This window comes from Lactuca sativa, chromosome 3, assembly GCF_002870075.4.
Source record: "Lactuca sativa cultivar Salinas chromosome 3, Lsat_Salinas_v11, whole genome shotgun sequence".
Taxonomy (NCBI): Eukaryota; Viridiplantae; Streptophyta; class Magnoliopsida; order Asterales; family Asteraceae; genus Lactuca; species Lactuca sativa.
Window position 1 is genome coordinate 162,948,933 of NC_056625.2, and position 19,100 is coordinate 162,968,032.

General features: G+C 41.1%; 1 protein-coding gene across 3 annotated transcripts; it reads left to right on the forward strand.

The window, feature by feature from the left end:
• The first annotated feature begins 221 nt into the window (after window positions 1-221).
• On the forward strand, window positions 222-5,602 carry LOC111913823 (ninja-family protein 6). Of its 3 annotated transcripts, none has more exons than XM_023909537.3 (3): window positions 222-357; window positions 466-1,117; window positions 2,107-2,633. In XM_023909537.3, exons 2-3 carry the CDS (start codon window positions 496-498, stop codon window positions 2,454-2,456), a joined length of 972 nt encoding a protein of 323 aa, XP_023765305.1. In that variant the 5' UTR covers window positions 222-357; window positions 466-495; the 3' UTR covers window positions 2,457-2,633. The 3 variants fall into 3 exon arrangements, with proteins under 3 accessions (XP_023765305.1, XP_052625396.1, XP_052625395.1); XM_052769436.1 differs by adding an exon at window positions 5,451-5,602 and having other exon boundaries at window positions 223-1,117; window positions 2,107-2,358; XM_052769435.1 differs by having other exon boundaries at window positions 223-1,117.
• Window positions 5,603-19,100: the final 13,498 nt, after the last annotated feature.

Consider the following 19,100-nt stretch of genomic DNA (forward strand, 5'->3'; position numbering starts at 1 on the left):
ATATCCTGCCACTGACACGTGTCAGTCATTAAGTACCCTTTGTAGCTCAAAAAACAAAAACGCTTGTTTCGTCGTTTGTTTTTGTTTCTAAAAGGGCCTACGTGGCAGACTATTATCTCTTCTATTCCTCCACGTGTCACCTCAACTTTTATCTTTAACAATCTTTCAAGGGTGGTTTCGTAATTTCACCTACCTCTTCACATTAAAAATCTCCCCACTTTCTTCTCCCCTTCTGCACCTATACTTTATCTCTCCGTAAAACAATCTCTCTCTCTCACAGCCGGCGGAGCAAAATCCGGCAAGATTTTCCCCGGAAAATCTTCTTGATCTTTCTTGATATTCTGTGGATTTATAGAGGTATCTTTTGTTTTTCACCAAATCGATTCAAAATAAATGTTTTTTTTTTTAATTTTAAAATAAAATCGCCATTGATGCTTGAAAAATTACGCCGGGGACTTCATAAAGAGAAGCAAATTAATATTCTATAACGGCCGGATGGATTTCTTGAAAACAATTGCATGCGGCGGTGGTGGCGGTGGCGGTGGTGGTGGTGGCGGAGGTGGGGACACCCATTCTTTGAAAGAGGAGACGTTCGGTGAAGAAAACGTAGAGCTGAGTTTAGGTTTGTCGTTGAACGGAAGATTTGGGGTGGAAAGACGGAGAGTGGTGGCTAATGATTATCATGACAACAATAACAGATTAATCCGTGCTTCCTCCGTAGCAGATTTCTCGAGTTTTCCGTCGGCAATGGAAGATCCGACGGCATTGACGGTGTATCCGCCGTTAACAAGGACGTGCTCGCTGCCGATCGAGATGGGGGATGAGTGGAAGAAGAGGCAGGAACTGCAGTCGTTACGGCGGTCGGAGGCGAAGAGGAAGCGTGTTGAAAAGCTTAAAAATGGGAAAGTTGAGAAAGGGTTGTTGACGTCGGAGGAGAATTACGATGCAAAAAGAAGAAATGTAATGAAGGGAAACGATCAGTCATGGCAACCACCACCGTCGTCACTGTTACCTCCACTGCCACGGCCGTCGCCGTTTCCGTCGCAGGTGTCCGTGGGCTCTCCTGCTAGCGGCGGATCTTCTGGTGTTTCTGATTTGGAAAGTCAACCTTTTTCAGGTATATTACTTTTATTTGTTTCGATCCATGAGATTTATTTTGATTATATCATTATATGGTAATTACCACAATTAATGTTAATTAATATAGGAAAATAAATAAAGGGTAGGATTAAATACAATAAAATAGCAAAAGTTGTTTTTAGATATTAGTTTTTATTCTCATTGCAAGATTATATTCAATTATCTCGATTTTATTAAGATATAGAGTATATTTTTGTGGTCATAATTAAGTAGATTTTGATAGTACAAGAGCCATCTATTATTGGTGTTTTGTTTTGAATAAAAAAGGATCAAATAAGCTATTAGGGGTGTCTTTATTTTCAATAACTTGTTAAAAATGGTCCTGCAGTTACAAAATTTCTATATGAGCTTTTTCATTGTTTTATTAGTTATTATTTATTTATTTATTTATTTATTTTTACAACTAATACAGTAACTACAACTGATACTTTGTTAGTGGAACCTACAAATGAAAAAACTCTACTATAACAAATGGGTATTAAGGTTTGTACTTTGTAGGTTGTTAAGTTGGCAATCATGACCATGTTGCATATGAAGGTTAGTGGAGTGTATATATATATATATATATATATATATATATATATATATATATATATATATATATATATATATATATATATATATATATATATATATATATATATATTATGGATGGTCTAATCCTTAAATTATTAAGCATAAATAAATGAAAGTACGATTTTGTAATAAGTGAATAAATAAACAAAGTGATTTCTGGCATTTAGCCTTTAAAAACTAATGGATGATTATTTTGTAACAAATTGAATTGGTTATACTTAACTTTTGTATATTTTAGGAAATAAAATGTTGATTTGCAACGATATTATGTGCCTCGATTATTGGGAGCTCATCTTTAATGTGTTTCTATCTTATTTCATATGTTTTAGAAATTAAAAATCAATCCATATGATCTTTGTATAACTCTCTACAATATTGATTAAATGATAGGAATAAATAAAGATGGTGAGTTGAAGAGCACGGCTAGTCAACATTCCATTTTGCATAAGATCCCAAGTTCGACCCCTTATAGATCGAACTCTATTGTTTCAAACAAGTCCACAAATGAAACCCTAAAGATGATGTTTGCGGATATGCCTTGCGTTTCCACAAAAGGAGAGGGTGTTAATAGCAAGAAGATCGAAGGGTTTTTGTACAGATATAAAAAAGGACAACAAGTCAGAATCGTTTGTGTTTGTCATGGTAATTTTCTAACTCCAGCAGAGTTTGTGAAACATGGTGGTGGTGGTGACGTGGAACATCCTCTTAGACACATTGTCGTTAACCCACCTTCTTTATAATATATGAACAATGGAAAAACCGTTGGAAACCTTGATGTCAGATTTTAGACAATCCTTTTATGGGCCAAGTTAAATGCTAAATAAAGTTTTGTTGTCTTCATATAGACATAGTAGAGAACAAATGTACATTTGTTGTCGTCTTTTTAATATGTTAGCTAGTGAAACTTTGGAGGTTTATATGTTAATGTTTCCTTGTTTGGGAGGTCAATGTAGTTCTAAGTTAAGGTCGTAAGTTATAAGCTAAGTCATAAAGCATTGGAGAATCTCCGTACTTATATCAAGCACATGTCACAAAAACATCCACAAGAAGATATTTTTGAAATTCGACTTCAAAACTTCTATTGGTATTGACACCAATTTTGTCAAACTCGTAGCTTATATTGCATAGCTTGAGAAATTAAAAGGTCGGGTATAGGAGTTCTTCAATGTTATCTTATATTTTTTTTCTTGATAATTTATTAAGTAAAAGCTATAACTTTCTTTAATGTGATCAACACAGATATAAAACATATAAAACATTACTAAGTAAAAACTGTAACTTTCTTTAACGTGATCAAAACAGATATAAAACATTACTAAGAATATAATAAGTTTATAGAAATATGATAAAAGTTAATTTTATAAAGGAAAAACTTCATAAATGGTATCTGTGGTATTCCGAAAACTGAAGTTTAGTCCCTAAGTTCAAAAAATCTCACAGATGGTCCATATGTTTTTAAAACTTTTAACAAAGGTCGTTATTGCTAACTCCGTTACATTTTATCCGTTAAGTGAAGGGTATTTCCATCATTTTACTACCATAATGACTATTTATGAAGCTTTTTGTTATTTAATATATATATATATATATATATATATATATATATATATATTATTAATATGTAAAGGGTCTCTCTTTTTCTCTCTCTCAAATTATTCAAGTAATAGAAGTTACAAAAGACAACATCATTTACGTATTTGTTTAGTGGCTCTCGAGCTCTTTTTCAATGAAAGCAAATGCCTTTACATTTGGGAATGTTGGCAAGACATCCTGCTCAATCATGCAAATATGGTGTCAATGTCAACTCTTAAGAAGTCTTCGGTGTCAATATTGACGGCGTTCTTTCCTCTGCTATTGGAAACCTCCACAAAAATCTGAAATCCAAAATCACTACAAAATCTGAAATCACTTATATCTCCCAGTCTCTCTTTCCCCTCTCGATATCGCACTATCACAATTTTGATTTCCAAATCGAACCTCTTTCAAAACCTGTAATATAGTTTGATGATGGAGTAAACACATAGAGAAGATGAAGGTGCATCAACCACCAGTAAAACCTAAATCTATTCGATTTCCCGTCGATGTACAATCCCCACACCGCATGTCGATTTCTTAGAATCGATTTCATCATCTCTCATTTCAAGATTTGGTGTTGCGGGTATGTTATCTCCTTTTTCCATAAATGTTGATGTTGGGTTCGATGTTGATGGATCCTCAGGTTCATTAGTATTGGTGGCGATCCTTAGGGTTTTTGTAACATCCTGGGATCAGCTATATATCTTTGGCCCTTCATCTTTCCTTAAGTTGTCAACTTAGTCCTTAAGAAGATTATGTGATAATCGAGTACGTTGGGCGTACATGAGTGTACGTTGCGCGTACTCGTGAGCGTGTTCTTGACGTGGAGGTCACCCAGTACGCTGGGCGTACTAGGCTCAGAATGAAACCCTAATTGTTAGGAAGCTCCCTATTTAAAGAACGTGATGACCTCATTTCTGGCCACCATTCCCAGACACCAAACCCTCCTAACCCTAAATCTTCGTCATTGTAGCTGGAGAGTGCATCTAGGAGCTTGTAAGTGTATTTTTGTGTTCTTGAGGTGAAGAAAGAGCTTGGAGAAGAAGGAGTGAGAGCTCCAGGAGTTTGGATCTGAGCTTTGATACGTGAGAAGCTTCACAAAAAGGTATAAAGCTGCATGCTTTCTGATTCTTTGTCTTGGTTCTCCTTTTTGGAGTATTTAGGGTTTTTAGTCCCAAAAGTGGAGACTTTATGAGTAAAGGAGCTCCATAGACCTTGATCTACCCCTTTTCAATGTATATGGCAATAAAGAGCCATAAAAATCCAATCTTGGACGTTAAGAATGAGCCATGCATGATTTAAGAACTTAATAAGGAATAGGGATGGGTGTTTTGAGTGTTGGTGAGCTTTACAGCCATGCAAAGGCGTAAAGTCACTGACTTTATGGGTTAAGAGACCTTGGGGTGATCAGATATGCAATATGAGCTTGTGTCTTAACTGAATAAGACCAAAATCGTGAGGAGTGTGAAACTGGGGCGTACGTTAGGTGTAATCCCAGTATGTGCAGCGTAGCGACCCAAGCATCCCCGATGACTTCATAGTGGCCGAGTATGCCCGACATATAGAGCTGGTACGCGCAGCATACTCCCTGCCGCTGACTTTCTGTTGACTTTTAGGGTTGGGTTATCTTGAGGACTATAGAGTCCATGGAGGGGTAAAATGGCGTTTTACCCATCTATGAGTGCATGGAGGGGTTAGTCTAGCCTTTTGAGAGTCGTTATTAATTAGAGATGATTATTGTGTGTGATTAGGCGGAGGCTAGACCAGTGTTTCGAGTTCAATATTTACCCGAGTTTTTCCTGAGGTGATTCTTCTCACTATAGCTTACCTAGAATGGTAATTATGTGTGACTGTAAGTTCTTATGTGTTTATAAGTGTTATGTGATATATGTTCTATGTGATATGTATATGTTTGTATGGTTTGGACCAGAAGGTCAACAAGGATTGGACCGAAAGGTCAACAGAGTTAGGAGTGGAAGGTTATCATGGGTAGGACCGGAAGGTCTACCCAAGTTGTGGGACCGGAAGGTCCCACTGAGACACATTGACCGGAAGGTCCCGTAGAGTTATAGCCCCCCGAGTGCCTAATTATATGTGCGTGGTATTTTGGGGAACTCACTAAGTTGTATGCTTACCGTGTTATATGTTATGTGTTTCAGGTAGTTCCGAGGATCGCAGGAAGGCCCTGGCTTGATTGTACACACACTCGCTTGGGAGACATGTATTGGAGGATCCTGGTTTTTGTGATAAACAACTTTTGATAATAAATTGTATTAATGTTGATACTTGAGATTTTTGGGAAATATGACATGTGATTTTTATATGCAAAAATGAAAAAAAAAAATTGTTTTAAAACTATGGGTGTTACAAGTTGGTATCAGAGCCTTGGTTTGAGGGATTTGGATACACCTTCGAATATGTTTGGACTCAAACTGAGGATTTGAGAGAAGTTTTCAAAAGAAGCGAATTTCAAAAAAAAAATAAGAGCCTTAGTAAGAGATTTTAAAAGAAAAAGAGCAGTGTGTACAATCAGCCAACGCCCGAACGATGATTTCCCAAAATACCCTTACTCTATGTATTATGAGATATGTTATGCATGCTAGAAAGTAGGTTGGGTATTTCATATTCTATGACCAGACTGGCCTGATTTGTGATATCTTAGCCTAGGAATTACTGTTGTTGTGAAGTTTTGTGAGTACAAGTAGGTAGTAGAGAGGAGCTTATGAGGGGTCTACTAGAGAGTAGCCTGTGTTCCAAGAGTCATATAGTACTTATGACCTGAGATCCTAACAGGAGGGCTTGGGGTGAATGGGAATGCAGTGTGGAAGGTAGTATTAGACCTGTACTACTGGAAACACCGGATTAGTAAGCAGCCCAAGTAAGAATCCTTTGGATGCTAAGGAACATGTAGGGTTGGGTGATCAAGTGTTGGTATACTCGATCGAGTCTCTGATTAGTTATGTTGTGTTTCAGAGGCATCATGGTGGGAACGCGCCACAACCCAGGAGGCAGTGGTACCAGTGGTACCAGTGACAAGGAGATTCGTAGGATGATCCATGAGGAGGTGGCCGCAGCCATTCGAGCCGAGATACCAGAGATGTTTTGGTCTATCAAGACCACGTTGATTGAGAAATTTGATGAGTGATATGCTGCTCTTACCGAGGTTGCTGCTGCTGCAGCCACTACAGCTGTCACCGCTGCTAGGCCACATGGGGGTGACTCGTTTCTGTCCCGGGAGTTCAGCGACACGAAGCCACCAGAGTTTGATGGGAATCAGGATCCAATTGTCGTGATGCGATGGATTTCTGACATTGAGGGATGCTTTTACATTTGTTCCTGTCCAGAGCACTTGAGAGTGCGGTTCGCGCTGAACCAGCTTTGCTTGGGAGCGAAGAACTGGGGGAAGTTTGTGACAGCTCATTTCACCCCTGCAGAGCACGCTGCAGTGACTTGGCAAATGTTTACTGCTATGTTCCGAGACGAGTATGTTCCCCCGGTGGAAAGGGAATGGTTGTCCTAGGAGTTTCTGTCCCTCAAGCAGAGGACAAATTTAGTGACAGTCATCACGAGGATGTTTCATGAGAGCGCGATGTTCTGCCCTGAGCATGTGTCGGTCGATCAGGCACGTATGAGCCGCTATCTAAGTATCCTGAGGAGGGACATCCGCGAGTTCGTGGTGAACTCGTCTTACCGGACATTTTTCGAGCTTCAGGAAAATGACTGAAAGAGGGAGATCGAGCTGGAGACTCAGGCCAGGGAGGAGGCGGAGTCTCAGGGAGGGATCGGCGGCTGACACAGTCTCAGCCGGCAGCCAAGCGGGCAAAGCCCGCCGATTCGAGATCCGGAGGCCAGAAGGGCCGCACTTATGGGAAGTTCGGAAAGAGTCATGAGGGGACCTATCGAGCAGGAGCTTGCTACAAGTGTGGCAAGGAAGGGCACATAGCCAAGGATTTCCCCAAGGGATTCACTGTCTGCTTTCACTACAACCAGACCGGCTATAAGAAGGACGAATTTCCACAGCTTGTCCAAGGACCGACACAGGGATCTACGTCTGCTGCCTTGCGCGTTACTGATAGTCAGCCGGTGAAGGCTGAGGCACCGAAATCCCGTGGTAGAGCATTTCAGCTAACGGTAGAGTAGGTCCGTGCAACACCTGATGTTGTGGCTGGTATGTGTTCCTTTATTATATTATTTATGTTAAATTGTGCTTATTATGTCGTATGCATAGGTACTTTTCTTGTGAATTATGTACCTGCCTTGGTGTTATTTGACTCGGGTGCGAGTCGATCCTTCATATCGCTAGCGTTTAGTCGTTACATCAACATCCAAAGAGAGGCATTGAGTCAACCTCTGAGAGTTTCCATTGCCGATGAGCAGGCGGTGTTTGCTACTGATGTGATCCGAGGATGTGTACTCAAGATTTTTGGTGTGGAGTTTCCGATAGATCTAGTTCCGATCGCTATGGGTGATGTCTGTGTCATTATGGACATGGACTGGTTGAGCCGATTTGGAGCAGTGATTATACGAGACCCTGGTGGGGGAGTGCTTACGGTGTACAGCGAGGGTACCCGATCTGGGTCAGCATTTTACTCGGCTGCCCGAGCAAGACAGAGTTTGCAGCAGGGTTGCATGGATTTTCTGGCGTATGTGGTGGATACGAGGGATGCTACGGAGATACCGAGTTCTATCGTTGAGGTTTCGGTAGTGAGTGAGTTCCAGGACGTTTTCCCTGAGGAGTTACCGGGTGTGCCTCCCGCGAGGCAGGTGGAGTTTTGTATTGATTTGATTCCGGGGGTGGCGCCAATCGCCAAGGCACCCTATCGCCTTGCGCCGCCAGAGATGTAGGAGCTATGCTCGCAGCTTCAGGAGTTGTTGGGAAATGGATTCATCCGATCGAGTAGCTCGCCGTGGGGAGCACCGATCTTTTTTGTCAAGAAAAAGGATGGTTCACACCGGATGTGCATTGATTACTGGGAGTTGAACAAGCCGACGGTTAAGAACCGTTATCCGCTACCGAGGATCAATGATCTGTTTGATCAGTTGTAGGGCGTGAATTGGTTTTCCAAGATTGACTTGAGATGTGGGTATCATCAGATGAGGGTGCGTGAGGAATATATTCAGAAGACAGCATTTACGACTCATTATGGGCATTACGAGTTCATGGTGATGCCTTTTGGGCTCACCAATGCACCAGAAGCGTTCATGGATCTCATGAACTGGGTATGAAGGCCTATGTTGGATTGATTAGTGATCGTGTTCATCGACGACATCTTGGTGTATTCGAGATCCAGAGAGCAACACAAGGAGCACCTTAGGGAGGTTTTGAGAGTTTTGAGGTCGGAGAGGCTATATGCCAAATTCTCCAAGTGTGATTTCTGGTTACGAGAGGTCTAGTTTCTTAGGCATCTGTTAATCAGAATGGGATTCTGTTCTATCCGGCCAAGATTGAGGCGGTTATGCGATGGGAGGAGATGAGATCCCTATCCGAGATCAAGACTTTTCTGGGGCTGGCCGGTTATTATCGGAGGTTTATTAGAGATTTCTCCAAGATTGTCGTTCCCCTCACCCGGTTGACCCGGAAGAGCGTTACTTTTACGTGGAGTCCCGAGTATCAAAACTCATTTGAGACCCTTCGCCAGAGATTGCGCGAAGCTCCCGTGTTAGCCCTTCCGGAGGGAATGGAGGATTCTGTGGTATATTGCGATGCATATATTACAGGCATGGGTGCGGTATTGATGCAGAGAGGGCACATGATAGCATACGCATTGAGGCAGTTGAAGCCTCATGAGACGAGATATCCCACCCATGATCTAGAGCTGGGGGCGGTGGTGTTTTCCCTCGAGATCTGACGACACTATCTGTACGGGGTTCGGTGTACCATATACACGGACCACAAGAGTTTGAAGTATCATATGGATCAGCCCAACCTTAACATGAGACCGAGGAAATGGTTGGATGTAGTGAAAGATTATGATTGTGAGATCCTGTATCATTCGGGCATGGATAATGTGGTAGCCGACACCTTGAGTCGTAGAGCAGAGAATACCCCGATCCGAGATGTATGCATGAGGATGACTGTGGTAACTCCAGTCTTAGATACCATTCGAGAGGCCCAGGCGAAGGCCGGAAAACCGCAAGAGGGAGCGGGTGATTGGGCAGGTGTCCGAGTTTGTGACGGACAACTGAGGGCTTATGACCTTTCGAGGGAGGATTTGGGTGTCCTTTTCAGGCAGAGCATGACATGTATTGATGGAGGAGGCGCACAGATCGAGATTCTCGATCCACCCTGGGGTCACTAAGATGTATTTGACCTAAAAAGAGACTATTGGTGGCCCTGTATGAAGAGGGATGTTTCTTGGGTGGTCGAGAGGTGCCTGATCTATCTTCGGGTTAAGGCCAAGCACCAACGTCCGCATGGCAAGTTGCAGCCACTACAGGTTCCCCAGTGGAAATGGGAACAAATTTCCATGGATTTTATCACCAAGTTGTCGAGGACCGCGCGGGGCGTCAATGCGATTTGGGTGATTGTGGATCAGTTGACGAAGAGCACTTACTTTCTTGCGATCAATGAGAGCTCTTCTACAGAGAGACTAGCAGAGATATATGTGAGAGAGGTGGTAGCGCAGCATGGGGTGCCGACATCTATAGTGTCCGATCGGGATGTGCGTTTTACTTCCAAATTCTGGAAGAAGTTCCATGAGGATTTGGGAACGCGATTGCATTTTAGTATAGCCTACCACCCTCATACAGACGGACAAAGTGAGCGGATGATTCAGACACTCGAGGACATGCTTTGAGCATGTGTTTTGGACTTCGGTGGAGGTTGGGACACATACTTACCCTTGGCTGAGTTTTCTTACAACAACAACCACCATTCCAGTATCGGTATGCCTCCTTTTGAGCTTCTGTATGGATGAGGTGACGGACCCCCATCTGTCGGGGAGATATGGGGAAACGAGTGATGGGTAGCACTGAGATAGTGCTCAAGACGATTGAGCAGATTCAGCAGGTTAGACAGAGGTTACTGATGGCCCAGAGTCGCCAGAAAAGTTATGCGGACAGGCGACGATCCGAGCTTGAGTTCCAGGTTGGAGATTTCATTCTCCTAAAGGTATCCCCATGGAAGGGGGTGATTCAGTTCAGGAAGAGGGGCAAGTTGGGGCCCCGATACATCGGGCCCTTTAGGGTAACTGCTAGAGTGGGTAAGGTAGCGTATCGTTTAGAGCTACCTGAGGAGTTAGATCAGATCCATAACACCTTCCACGTATCCTAATTTAGGAAGTGTGTAGCCGACGAGACGGCAGTGGTTCCACTGGAGGATATCCAGGTGGATGCAAGCCTAACCTACATCGAGAGACCGATCACGATTTTGGATCGAAAGATTAAGGTTCTGAGGAACAAAGAGGTGCCTCTGGTTCAGGTCCAGTGGCAACATCGGAGAGGGTCCGAACTGACTTGGGAGCCAGAGTGAGAGATGTGTGAGCAACATCCAGAATTATTTACGGAGCATGACTTCGAGGGCGAAGTCTAATTCTAGTGGGGGTGAATTGTAACATCCCGGGATCAGGTATATATCTTTGGCCCTTCATCTTTCCTTAAGTTGTCAACCTAGTCCTTGAGAACATTATGTGATAATCGAGTACGTTGGGTGTACGTGAGTGTACGTTGCGCGTACTCATGAGCATGTTCTTGACGAGGAGGCCACCTAGTACACTGGGCATACCATAAGGTACGCTGGGCGTACTTGGCTCAGAATGAAACCCTAATTGCTAGCAAGCTCCCTATTTAAAGAACATGATGGCCTCATTTCTGGCCATCATTCCCAGACACCAAACCCTCCTAACCCTAAATCTTCGTCCTTATAGTTGGAGAGTGCATCTAGGAGGTTGTAAGTGTACCTTTGTGTTCTTGAGGTGAAGAAAGAGCTTGGAGAAGGAGTGAGAGCCCCATGAGTTTGGATCTGAGCTTTACTACGTGAGAAGCTTCACAAAAAGGTATAAAGCTCCATGCTTTCTAATTCTTTGTCTTGTTTCTTCCTTTTTGGAGTATTTAGGGTATTTAGTCCCAAAGTTGGAGACTTTATGAGTAAAGGAGCTCCATAGACCTTGATCTACCCCTTTTCAGTGTATATGGTGATAAAAAGCCATAAAAATCCAATCTTGGATGTTAAGAATGAACCATGCATGAGTTAAGAACTTAATGAGGAATAGGGATGGGTGTTTTGAGTGTTGGTGAGCTTTACAGCCATGCAAAGGCATAAAGTCACTGACTTTATGGGTTAAGAGACCTTGGGATGATCAGATCTGCAATATGAGCTTGTGCCTTAACTGAATAAGACCAAAATCATGAGGAGTGTGAAACTGGGGCGTACGCTGGGTGTAATCCCTGTACGCACAGCGTAGCGACCCAAGCATCCCCGATGACTTCACGGTGGCCGAGTACGCCCGACGTACAAAGCTGGTACGCGCAGCGTACTCCTTGCCGCTGACTTTCTGTTGACTTTTAGGGTTAAGTCATCTTGAGGACTATAGACTCCATGGAGGGGTAAAATGGTCTTTTACCCATCTGTGAGTGCATGTAGGGTTTAGTCTAGCCTTTTTAGATCCGTTATTAATTAGAGATGATTATTGTGTGTGATTAGGCGGTGGCTAGACCGGTGTTTCGAGTTCGAGATTTACCCGAGTTTTTCCCGAGGTGAGTCTTTTCACTATACCTTACCTAGAGTGGTAATTATATGTTACCGGAAGGTCTTATGTGTTTATAAGTGTAATGTGATATATGTTTTATGTGATATGTATATGTTTGTATGTTTGGACTGGAAGGTCAATAGGGATTGGACCGGAAGGTCCCATTGAGACACATTGACCTGAAGATCCCATAGAGTTATAGCCCCGAGTGGCTAATTATATGTGCGTGGTATTTTGGGGAACTCACTAAGATGTATGCTTACTGTGTTATATGTTATGTGTTTCAGGTAGTGACGAGGATCGCGGGAAGGCCCCGGCTTGATTGTACGCACACTCGCTTAGGAGACATGTGTTGGAGCATCCTGGTTTTTGTGACAACTTTTGAAAATAAATTGTATTAATGTTGATACTTGAGATTTTTGGGAAATATGACATGTGATTTTTATATGCAAAAATGAAAAAAAAAAATTGTTTTAAAACCAAATATAAAAAATCTTAATTATTTATTAATCTAAAAAACCAAATAACAATATATTATTTACTTACTTTTAATATATATCTATAATTATTTATTAATTTGGTAATTTATTTTTCAAATAGATCTAAAACGTTTCACCTATAAAAAATCTTAATTTGCATTTTCTCTCAAAAGTGTTTTATCTATAAAATATTACACTATAACATATTTTTGTAATAGTTGTTTATAAATTTCAAACCACAACTAAATAATTTGTTTTCTTTTATAAAGTTGGCTAATATTCTAATTATATGTGGTTTTAAAATGTTTCGATTTTTGAAAACCGAATTAAAAAAAATTGATCCAACCGAATTGTAATTTGGTTGGATAAGAGCGAATTTGAATTTAGTTTGAACTATTACAGGAGCTCTAAGCTACAATTGTTACTAAAGGTGTGGTATCAGTTATTCATTTATCTCAGACATCATGTCGAACACGAGATATGGATCACCATCAATCTCATTTAGTGTTCAACTTTTAGTAAGGCCTTAGATGTCTAACTCTTAACGAATAAGAGGGACAAATCCCATCTCGACTACATACGCCCATCAATGTAACTCATGTCATACCCAACGATGACCCTTATGACTGCCTTTTAGAAAACAACGTTAAACCATGTCAACACACAACAATTCCTACACTTCAAGTCCCAAATATGTATCTCAAGTCTAAGAATACAACGATACAACCTTGATCAAAACATCACTCTTGACTACGATTCGTAAAGTGGTTTTGATGCGGGTCAAGTCCAATACTTATTCTCCTAATCAAGTATCTATGAAGTTGGTAGTAGCTCTTGCTATTTTCATCTCGATAAGAATCCACCAATCCACTCATATTAGTCTTACCTCATAGACGTTCCCACAACTATGAACGACTATGGACATTTAGAATAACCTAGTTATTCAAGGATTTAAACATGCTAATATAGAACACAACAGTTATTTAATGAATGACTCATATCCAATATCTCAAATCATTATAATATATGTTGCTTTTATTGTTCCAATATCCAAATACTAAATGTTAATCAAATACAGCTACTTATATCAACAAGTTCCTATAGCACCAGCTTGACTTTCATGCTTTAGCTAATGAAGGAACTTAGTTAAGTAGATTTGACAAATCTGATTTGTATAAACTTTTCAAATACAAACATTTTCAGTTTTATATATATAACTCATATATAAAGAAAACTATCGAAAATGAATTATATGCTTAAATATGACTTAGATACAAATACTTGCGTATTGGGATTACTCATATTCATAAAGAACTATACATTAAGCATCTTTGTTTGTGGTTCTCCGAACAACAATGTACTCTAACTCTGATCTGTAACTGTAATTAAAATCTACATGGAAAGAATATCCATGTAACTTTCTCTTCATTCATAATGAGGACACACCCCATTGTGACCGAGAGTCATCCCAATCTATTTGAAAATTTAGCACATGTGTAACAACTTTAAACATAGTTTTCTTTCAAATACTCCGTATATTAGGAATATTTCTCGCAAGTACTTTAGAATATTCCTATAAGTCACACAATGATTTGTTCTCGGATTATACTAGTATCATTCGACATGCTCTAAGCATACGACTTATTTGGCCTTTATGCATAATCATGACATATATGATTTCTCCAATTGCAGCACCATATGGAATACAATCATGTTATCTAGTTCAAAAACATTTGCACTAGGATTTTGCTCAAAATCATGTCATGTGGTATTTAACAAGATGAATCTCTCAGAGTCCTTTATCTTAAGCTCTTTAAGATCCTTGACAATTAATGCAATTTTACTTAATCCTTTAATGTCACACCCCCAAACCAGAATGGAAGAAACATTCGGGGGTGGATGACTTCACGTAGTATCACAACCATTGAATATTGTAAAGAAAGTAACACAACCAACACATATATAATGAAAACGTATGTTGTTGCGTTATACATAATGGCAAAAGAATATTACAATGAGATGATAAATGTTCCATAATAAAACATCCTTAGTGTTCCTTTCTCCAAAAGCTGGTGGTTACCTGTATTACTGATTCCCTGAGAAATACAAGTGGTTTCGAAAAAGTGTCAACAATTAAGTTGGTGAGTTCATAAGCGTTTTGTATTGAAAAAGTATGTCCTTTTTGATAGTAAACCGATGAACGAGGTTTTCAGAAAATCCAATATTTTCTATAAATGATTTGAAAAGTTTCCCGTGTTGGAGTGCATTTGTGTTTTCCATACTTGAATAATAGTGATAAAATTTGTATTAACGATAAAATGGAAAACTGAAATGCATATATGAATCTCGTAAATCTAACTTGTTTTTATACTTTTATGTGAGTTTTATAACCATGCTAATGACATTGTTGGCCTGTAACAACGTTCTTCAGGCGTTGGAACTATTATGACATTTGTCACCCCAGGCCTGCCGGCCTAGCTGTAGCTAACAGCTTAGGTGTGGGATTGTCAATCCCGTATAGATCTATACACAAGTATCACGCTCCCCCTACAAGGGATTATGGTATATAATACAGGACTTAATAATGCATACTCGAACGTACGTGAAGCTGTCTCACATTACTAGGTATAAACAGATTTACGATGATAAAAGACTGTACTTCCTTTGAAAGCATTTCATTTGTCGAGATGTATATGTAAAATGTATGAATCAATTGAATACTATGCTCATTATAGTTCGTCAAAAGTATGTTCCCATTTGGTAATAACAACTTGGTGATATAATATCCTTTTAAAACATAAAGTTATTTTTGTATCAACACTCTATAAGAACGATATTATAAAAATGATACTTTGATTTGTAATGTACTTGTATTTCCCCCCTAAAACGTGAAAAGAATTGAAAAGTAGGGGTATGAACTCACTCGTTTCGAAGAGAGAGGCTAGGGTTGAGCAGAACTTCGTCCGCGGATGGTCGCGTCGTCGGGCTCTTCGGGGATCTCTGCAGCGTAAATCTTTCGTCGGGGCTCGAGTGCGGAAACCGGGGTGAGGGAATGGTCTCTGGTGCTTGGAAGGGTGTGAGAGTGACTGAAGAATTGAGAAAGGTGTGCAAAGACTCGAGCTCATGCCTTCTATTTATAGGGCTGGAAACCCTCGTACGCGGCGCGTACTTCCGGAGTACGCTGGGCGTACTCGGTACGCGGGGCGTTCTTGGTTACGCGGGGCGTAGAATGGCGTCATGGCTTACGACTCGGGTCTAGCTAAACGTAGCTTGGGCGGGCCGATGGGACTCGACTCTGGGTCTAGTACGCGGGGCGTAATCCCTGCTTCCGACTTCTAAATTCCGTAACTTTCGCGTACGAGCTCCGTTTTTCGCGTTCTTTATATCCACACGTAGGTGAGATTATGCTCTACAACTTTCATTTAGACTTCGTTGGCTAGTTTTGACTTTATTTTTAATGATATGTTTTTAATAGGCCGGGCCTCCTAAAGTTCGTTAAAAATTCATAGGTTCTTTATTCGGCGTCGGTTTTCGTTTGTCTTTTTATTGTTTTATTACTACTGAGGAGATCTTCAACTTTCGTTTAGGTTGCGTTAGCTAAATAACACTCGATCTTCAATCTGAGTTTTTAGCCCTCTACTACCGTTACGAAACTTTGAAAATTCGTAACTTCTTCATATGAGGTCCAATTTGGGCGATCTTTTTATGCACGTTCACCTTTCAACGAGATCTACGACTTTTGTTTAGATACTTAAGGCTTAAAATGCATTTTATTGAGATTCTACTTTTTACGTCAAATAATGTTTTAACGTCGCGTCGTAAATATACGAGTGGTTATAATTTCTTCAATATAACCCGGTTTTGAGCGTTCTTTATGTTTTTGGAAACCTTGGCATGATATCTAATATTCGATGCATCCCAACTTAGATACTTGAACATTTTATTTTCGAGGTTAATTTCGTTGTACTTAGCTTCCGAGCGTTACAATGCTTTTGGAAAAATATAGGGTTGTCACATCATCCCCCTGTTAAGGGAATTTCGTCCCGAAATTTAATCTAAGATAGAGTGTACAGTTTTAGGAAAAAGATGCGGGTACTTTTGTTTCATCTGATCCTCGCGTTCCCAAGTGTATTCAGGTCCTCGCTTGGCGTTCCAGCGGACCTTTACAATGGGTATTCGGCTTTTTTTAGTCCTTTTGATTTCCCGATCCATGATCTCTACTGGTTCCTCGACAAATTGGAGGTTTTCATTTATTGCAATTTCGTCTAGAGGGACGACAAGGGTCTCGTCGGATAAGCACTTTTTCAGATTCGATACGTGAAAGGTAGGGTGTACGTTGTGGAGCTCCTGAGGTAGTCTAAGTTTGTAGGCTACTGGACCGATCCTGGCAAGGATCTCGAATGGTCCGATGTATCTAGGGTTCAGTTTCCCACGTTTTCCGAAGCGTATTAAACCTTTCCAAGGTGAGACTTTGAGTAGGACATGGTCTCCAACTTGGAATTCCAAGGGTTTTCGTCTTTTATCTGCGTAACTCTTTTGTCTATCTCTTGATGCTTTTAGACGTTCTCGGATTTGAACAATCTTCTCCGTAGTCTCCCTTATGATTTCTGGTCCAGTGAGCGTGTTGTCAGTTGCTTGTCCTTTTGCTAGTTGTGTGTCCCCCACTTCGGCCCAGCACAAAGGTGACCTGCATTTACGGCCATAGAGGGCTTCAAATGGGGCAGCTTTGATACTGGTGTGGTAGCTATTGTTGTACGAGAACTCGACTAATGGTAGATGCGTGTCCCATGCTTTGCCAAAATCGATTACGCAAGCTCTCAGCATGTCTTCTAGGGTTTGTATAGTTCTCTCGCTCTGGCCGTCGGTTTGTGGGTGATAAGCGGTACTCATGTCTAGTCTTGTCCCCAAAGCTTTTTGTAACGACTGCCAGAACCTTGAGGTGAATCTACTATCTCGGTCCGAGATAATAGATATGGGCACACCATGAAATCGTACAATTTCTCTGAGGTATGACCTTGTTAACTTCTCCAATTTATCCGTCTCTTTGATCGGTAGGAAATGCGCTGACTTAGTTAACCTGTCGACAATTACCCATATGGTGTCGAGTCCGCTTGTTGTCTTGGGTAACTTTGTTATGAAATCCATGGTTATCCGCTCCCACTTCCATTCGGGTATTTCTGGTTGTTGTAATAAACCCGAGGGCTTCTGATATTCCACCTTAACTTTGGCACATGTCAGGCATTTGCTTACGTAGGTAGCAATTTCGGCTTTCATGTTTTGCCACCACTACAACTTCTTGAGATCGAGATACATCTTATCGGAGCCGGGATGTATAGAGTATCGTGTTTTATGGGCTTCGCCCACAACGATTTCTCTAAATCCCCCAAACTTTGGTATCCAAATTCGATCCATGAAATAACGAATTCCGTTGTTCTTGATCTCAAGGTTCTTATCCATTCCTCTTAGGGCTTCTCCTGTCACATTTTCGGATTTCAAGGATTCTACTTGGGCTTCCTTGATTTGCGTGAACATGTGTGAATGGATTGTCATAGATAGGGATTTCACTCGGCGACCTGAGTACTCCTTCCGACTGAGTGCATCAGCCACTACATTAGCCTTTCCGGGGTGATATCGAATTTCGCATTCATAATCACTAAGTAGTTCTACCCATCGCCTCTGTCTCATGTTGAGTTCTTTCTGATTTAGGATATGTTGGAGGCTTTTATGATCAGTGAAGATGGTACATTTTGTGCCGTAGAGATAGTGTCTCCATATCTTCAGAGCGAAGACGACTGCTCCTAGCTCAAGATCGTGCGTTGTGTAGTTTACTTCGTGCGTCTTTAGTTGCCTTGAGGCGTAGGCGATGACCTTCCCTCTTTGCATTAAGACACACCCAAGTCCTTGGTTTGATGCATCACAATAGACCACGAAGTCCTCCGTTCCTTCTGGCAAGGTTAGGATGGGCGCACTACATAAGGCTTGCTTTAGTGTCTGAAATGCGCTGTCTTGTTTTTCTCCCCAGTCGAAGGTCACATTTTTCTGGGTTAGGGTGGTAAGTGGCTTGGCAATTTTTGAAAAGTTCGGTGTGAATCTTCGGTAATACCCGGCGAGTCCTAAAAATTGCCGGATTTCTGTAGGGGTTCTTGGAGTAGTCCAATTATCTATTGCCTTTATCTTGGAAGGGTCCACGTGTATTCCTTCTTTGCTTACAACATGTCCTAGGAAATCCACTTCCCGAATCCAAAATTCACATTTGGAAAATTTTGCGTAAAGTTTCTCTGCCCTTAATGTTTCCAGTACTTGGCGGAGGTGTTTGCTGTGTTCTTCCTGGCTTCTGGAATAGATGAGTATATCATCTATGAATACGATCACGAATTTATCCAGGAAGGGACGACATACTCGGTTCATTAAGTCCATGAACACTGCTGGAGCATTCGTCAATCCGAAGGGCATTACTACAAACTCGTAGTGACCATAACGTGTTCGGAAAGCCGTTTTGGGGATGTCTCCTTCCAGTACTCGCAGTTGGTGATAACCAGATCTTAGATCGATCTTTGAGAAGTAGCTTGCTCCCTGAAGTTGGTCGAATAGATCATCTATGCGCGGTAAGGGATATCGGTTCTTGATCGTGAGTTTGTTTAGC

Excerpts from the sequence above, each read along its gene's own strand:
- LOC111913823 (XM_023909537.3), top strand. The coding sequence starts at position 496 with ATGGATTTCTTGAAAACAATTGCATGCGGCGGTGGTGGCGGTGGCGGT. Across the intron at positions 1,118-2,106 it reads GGAAAGTCAACCTTTTTCAG|GAATAAATAAAGATGGTGAG; the intron begins GTATATTACTTT and ends ATTAAATGATAG.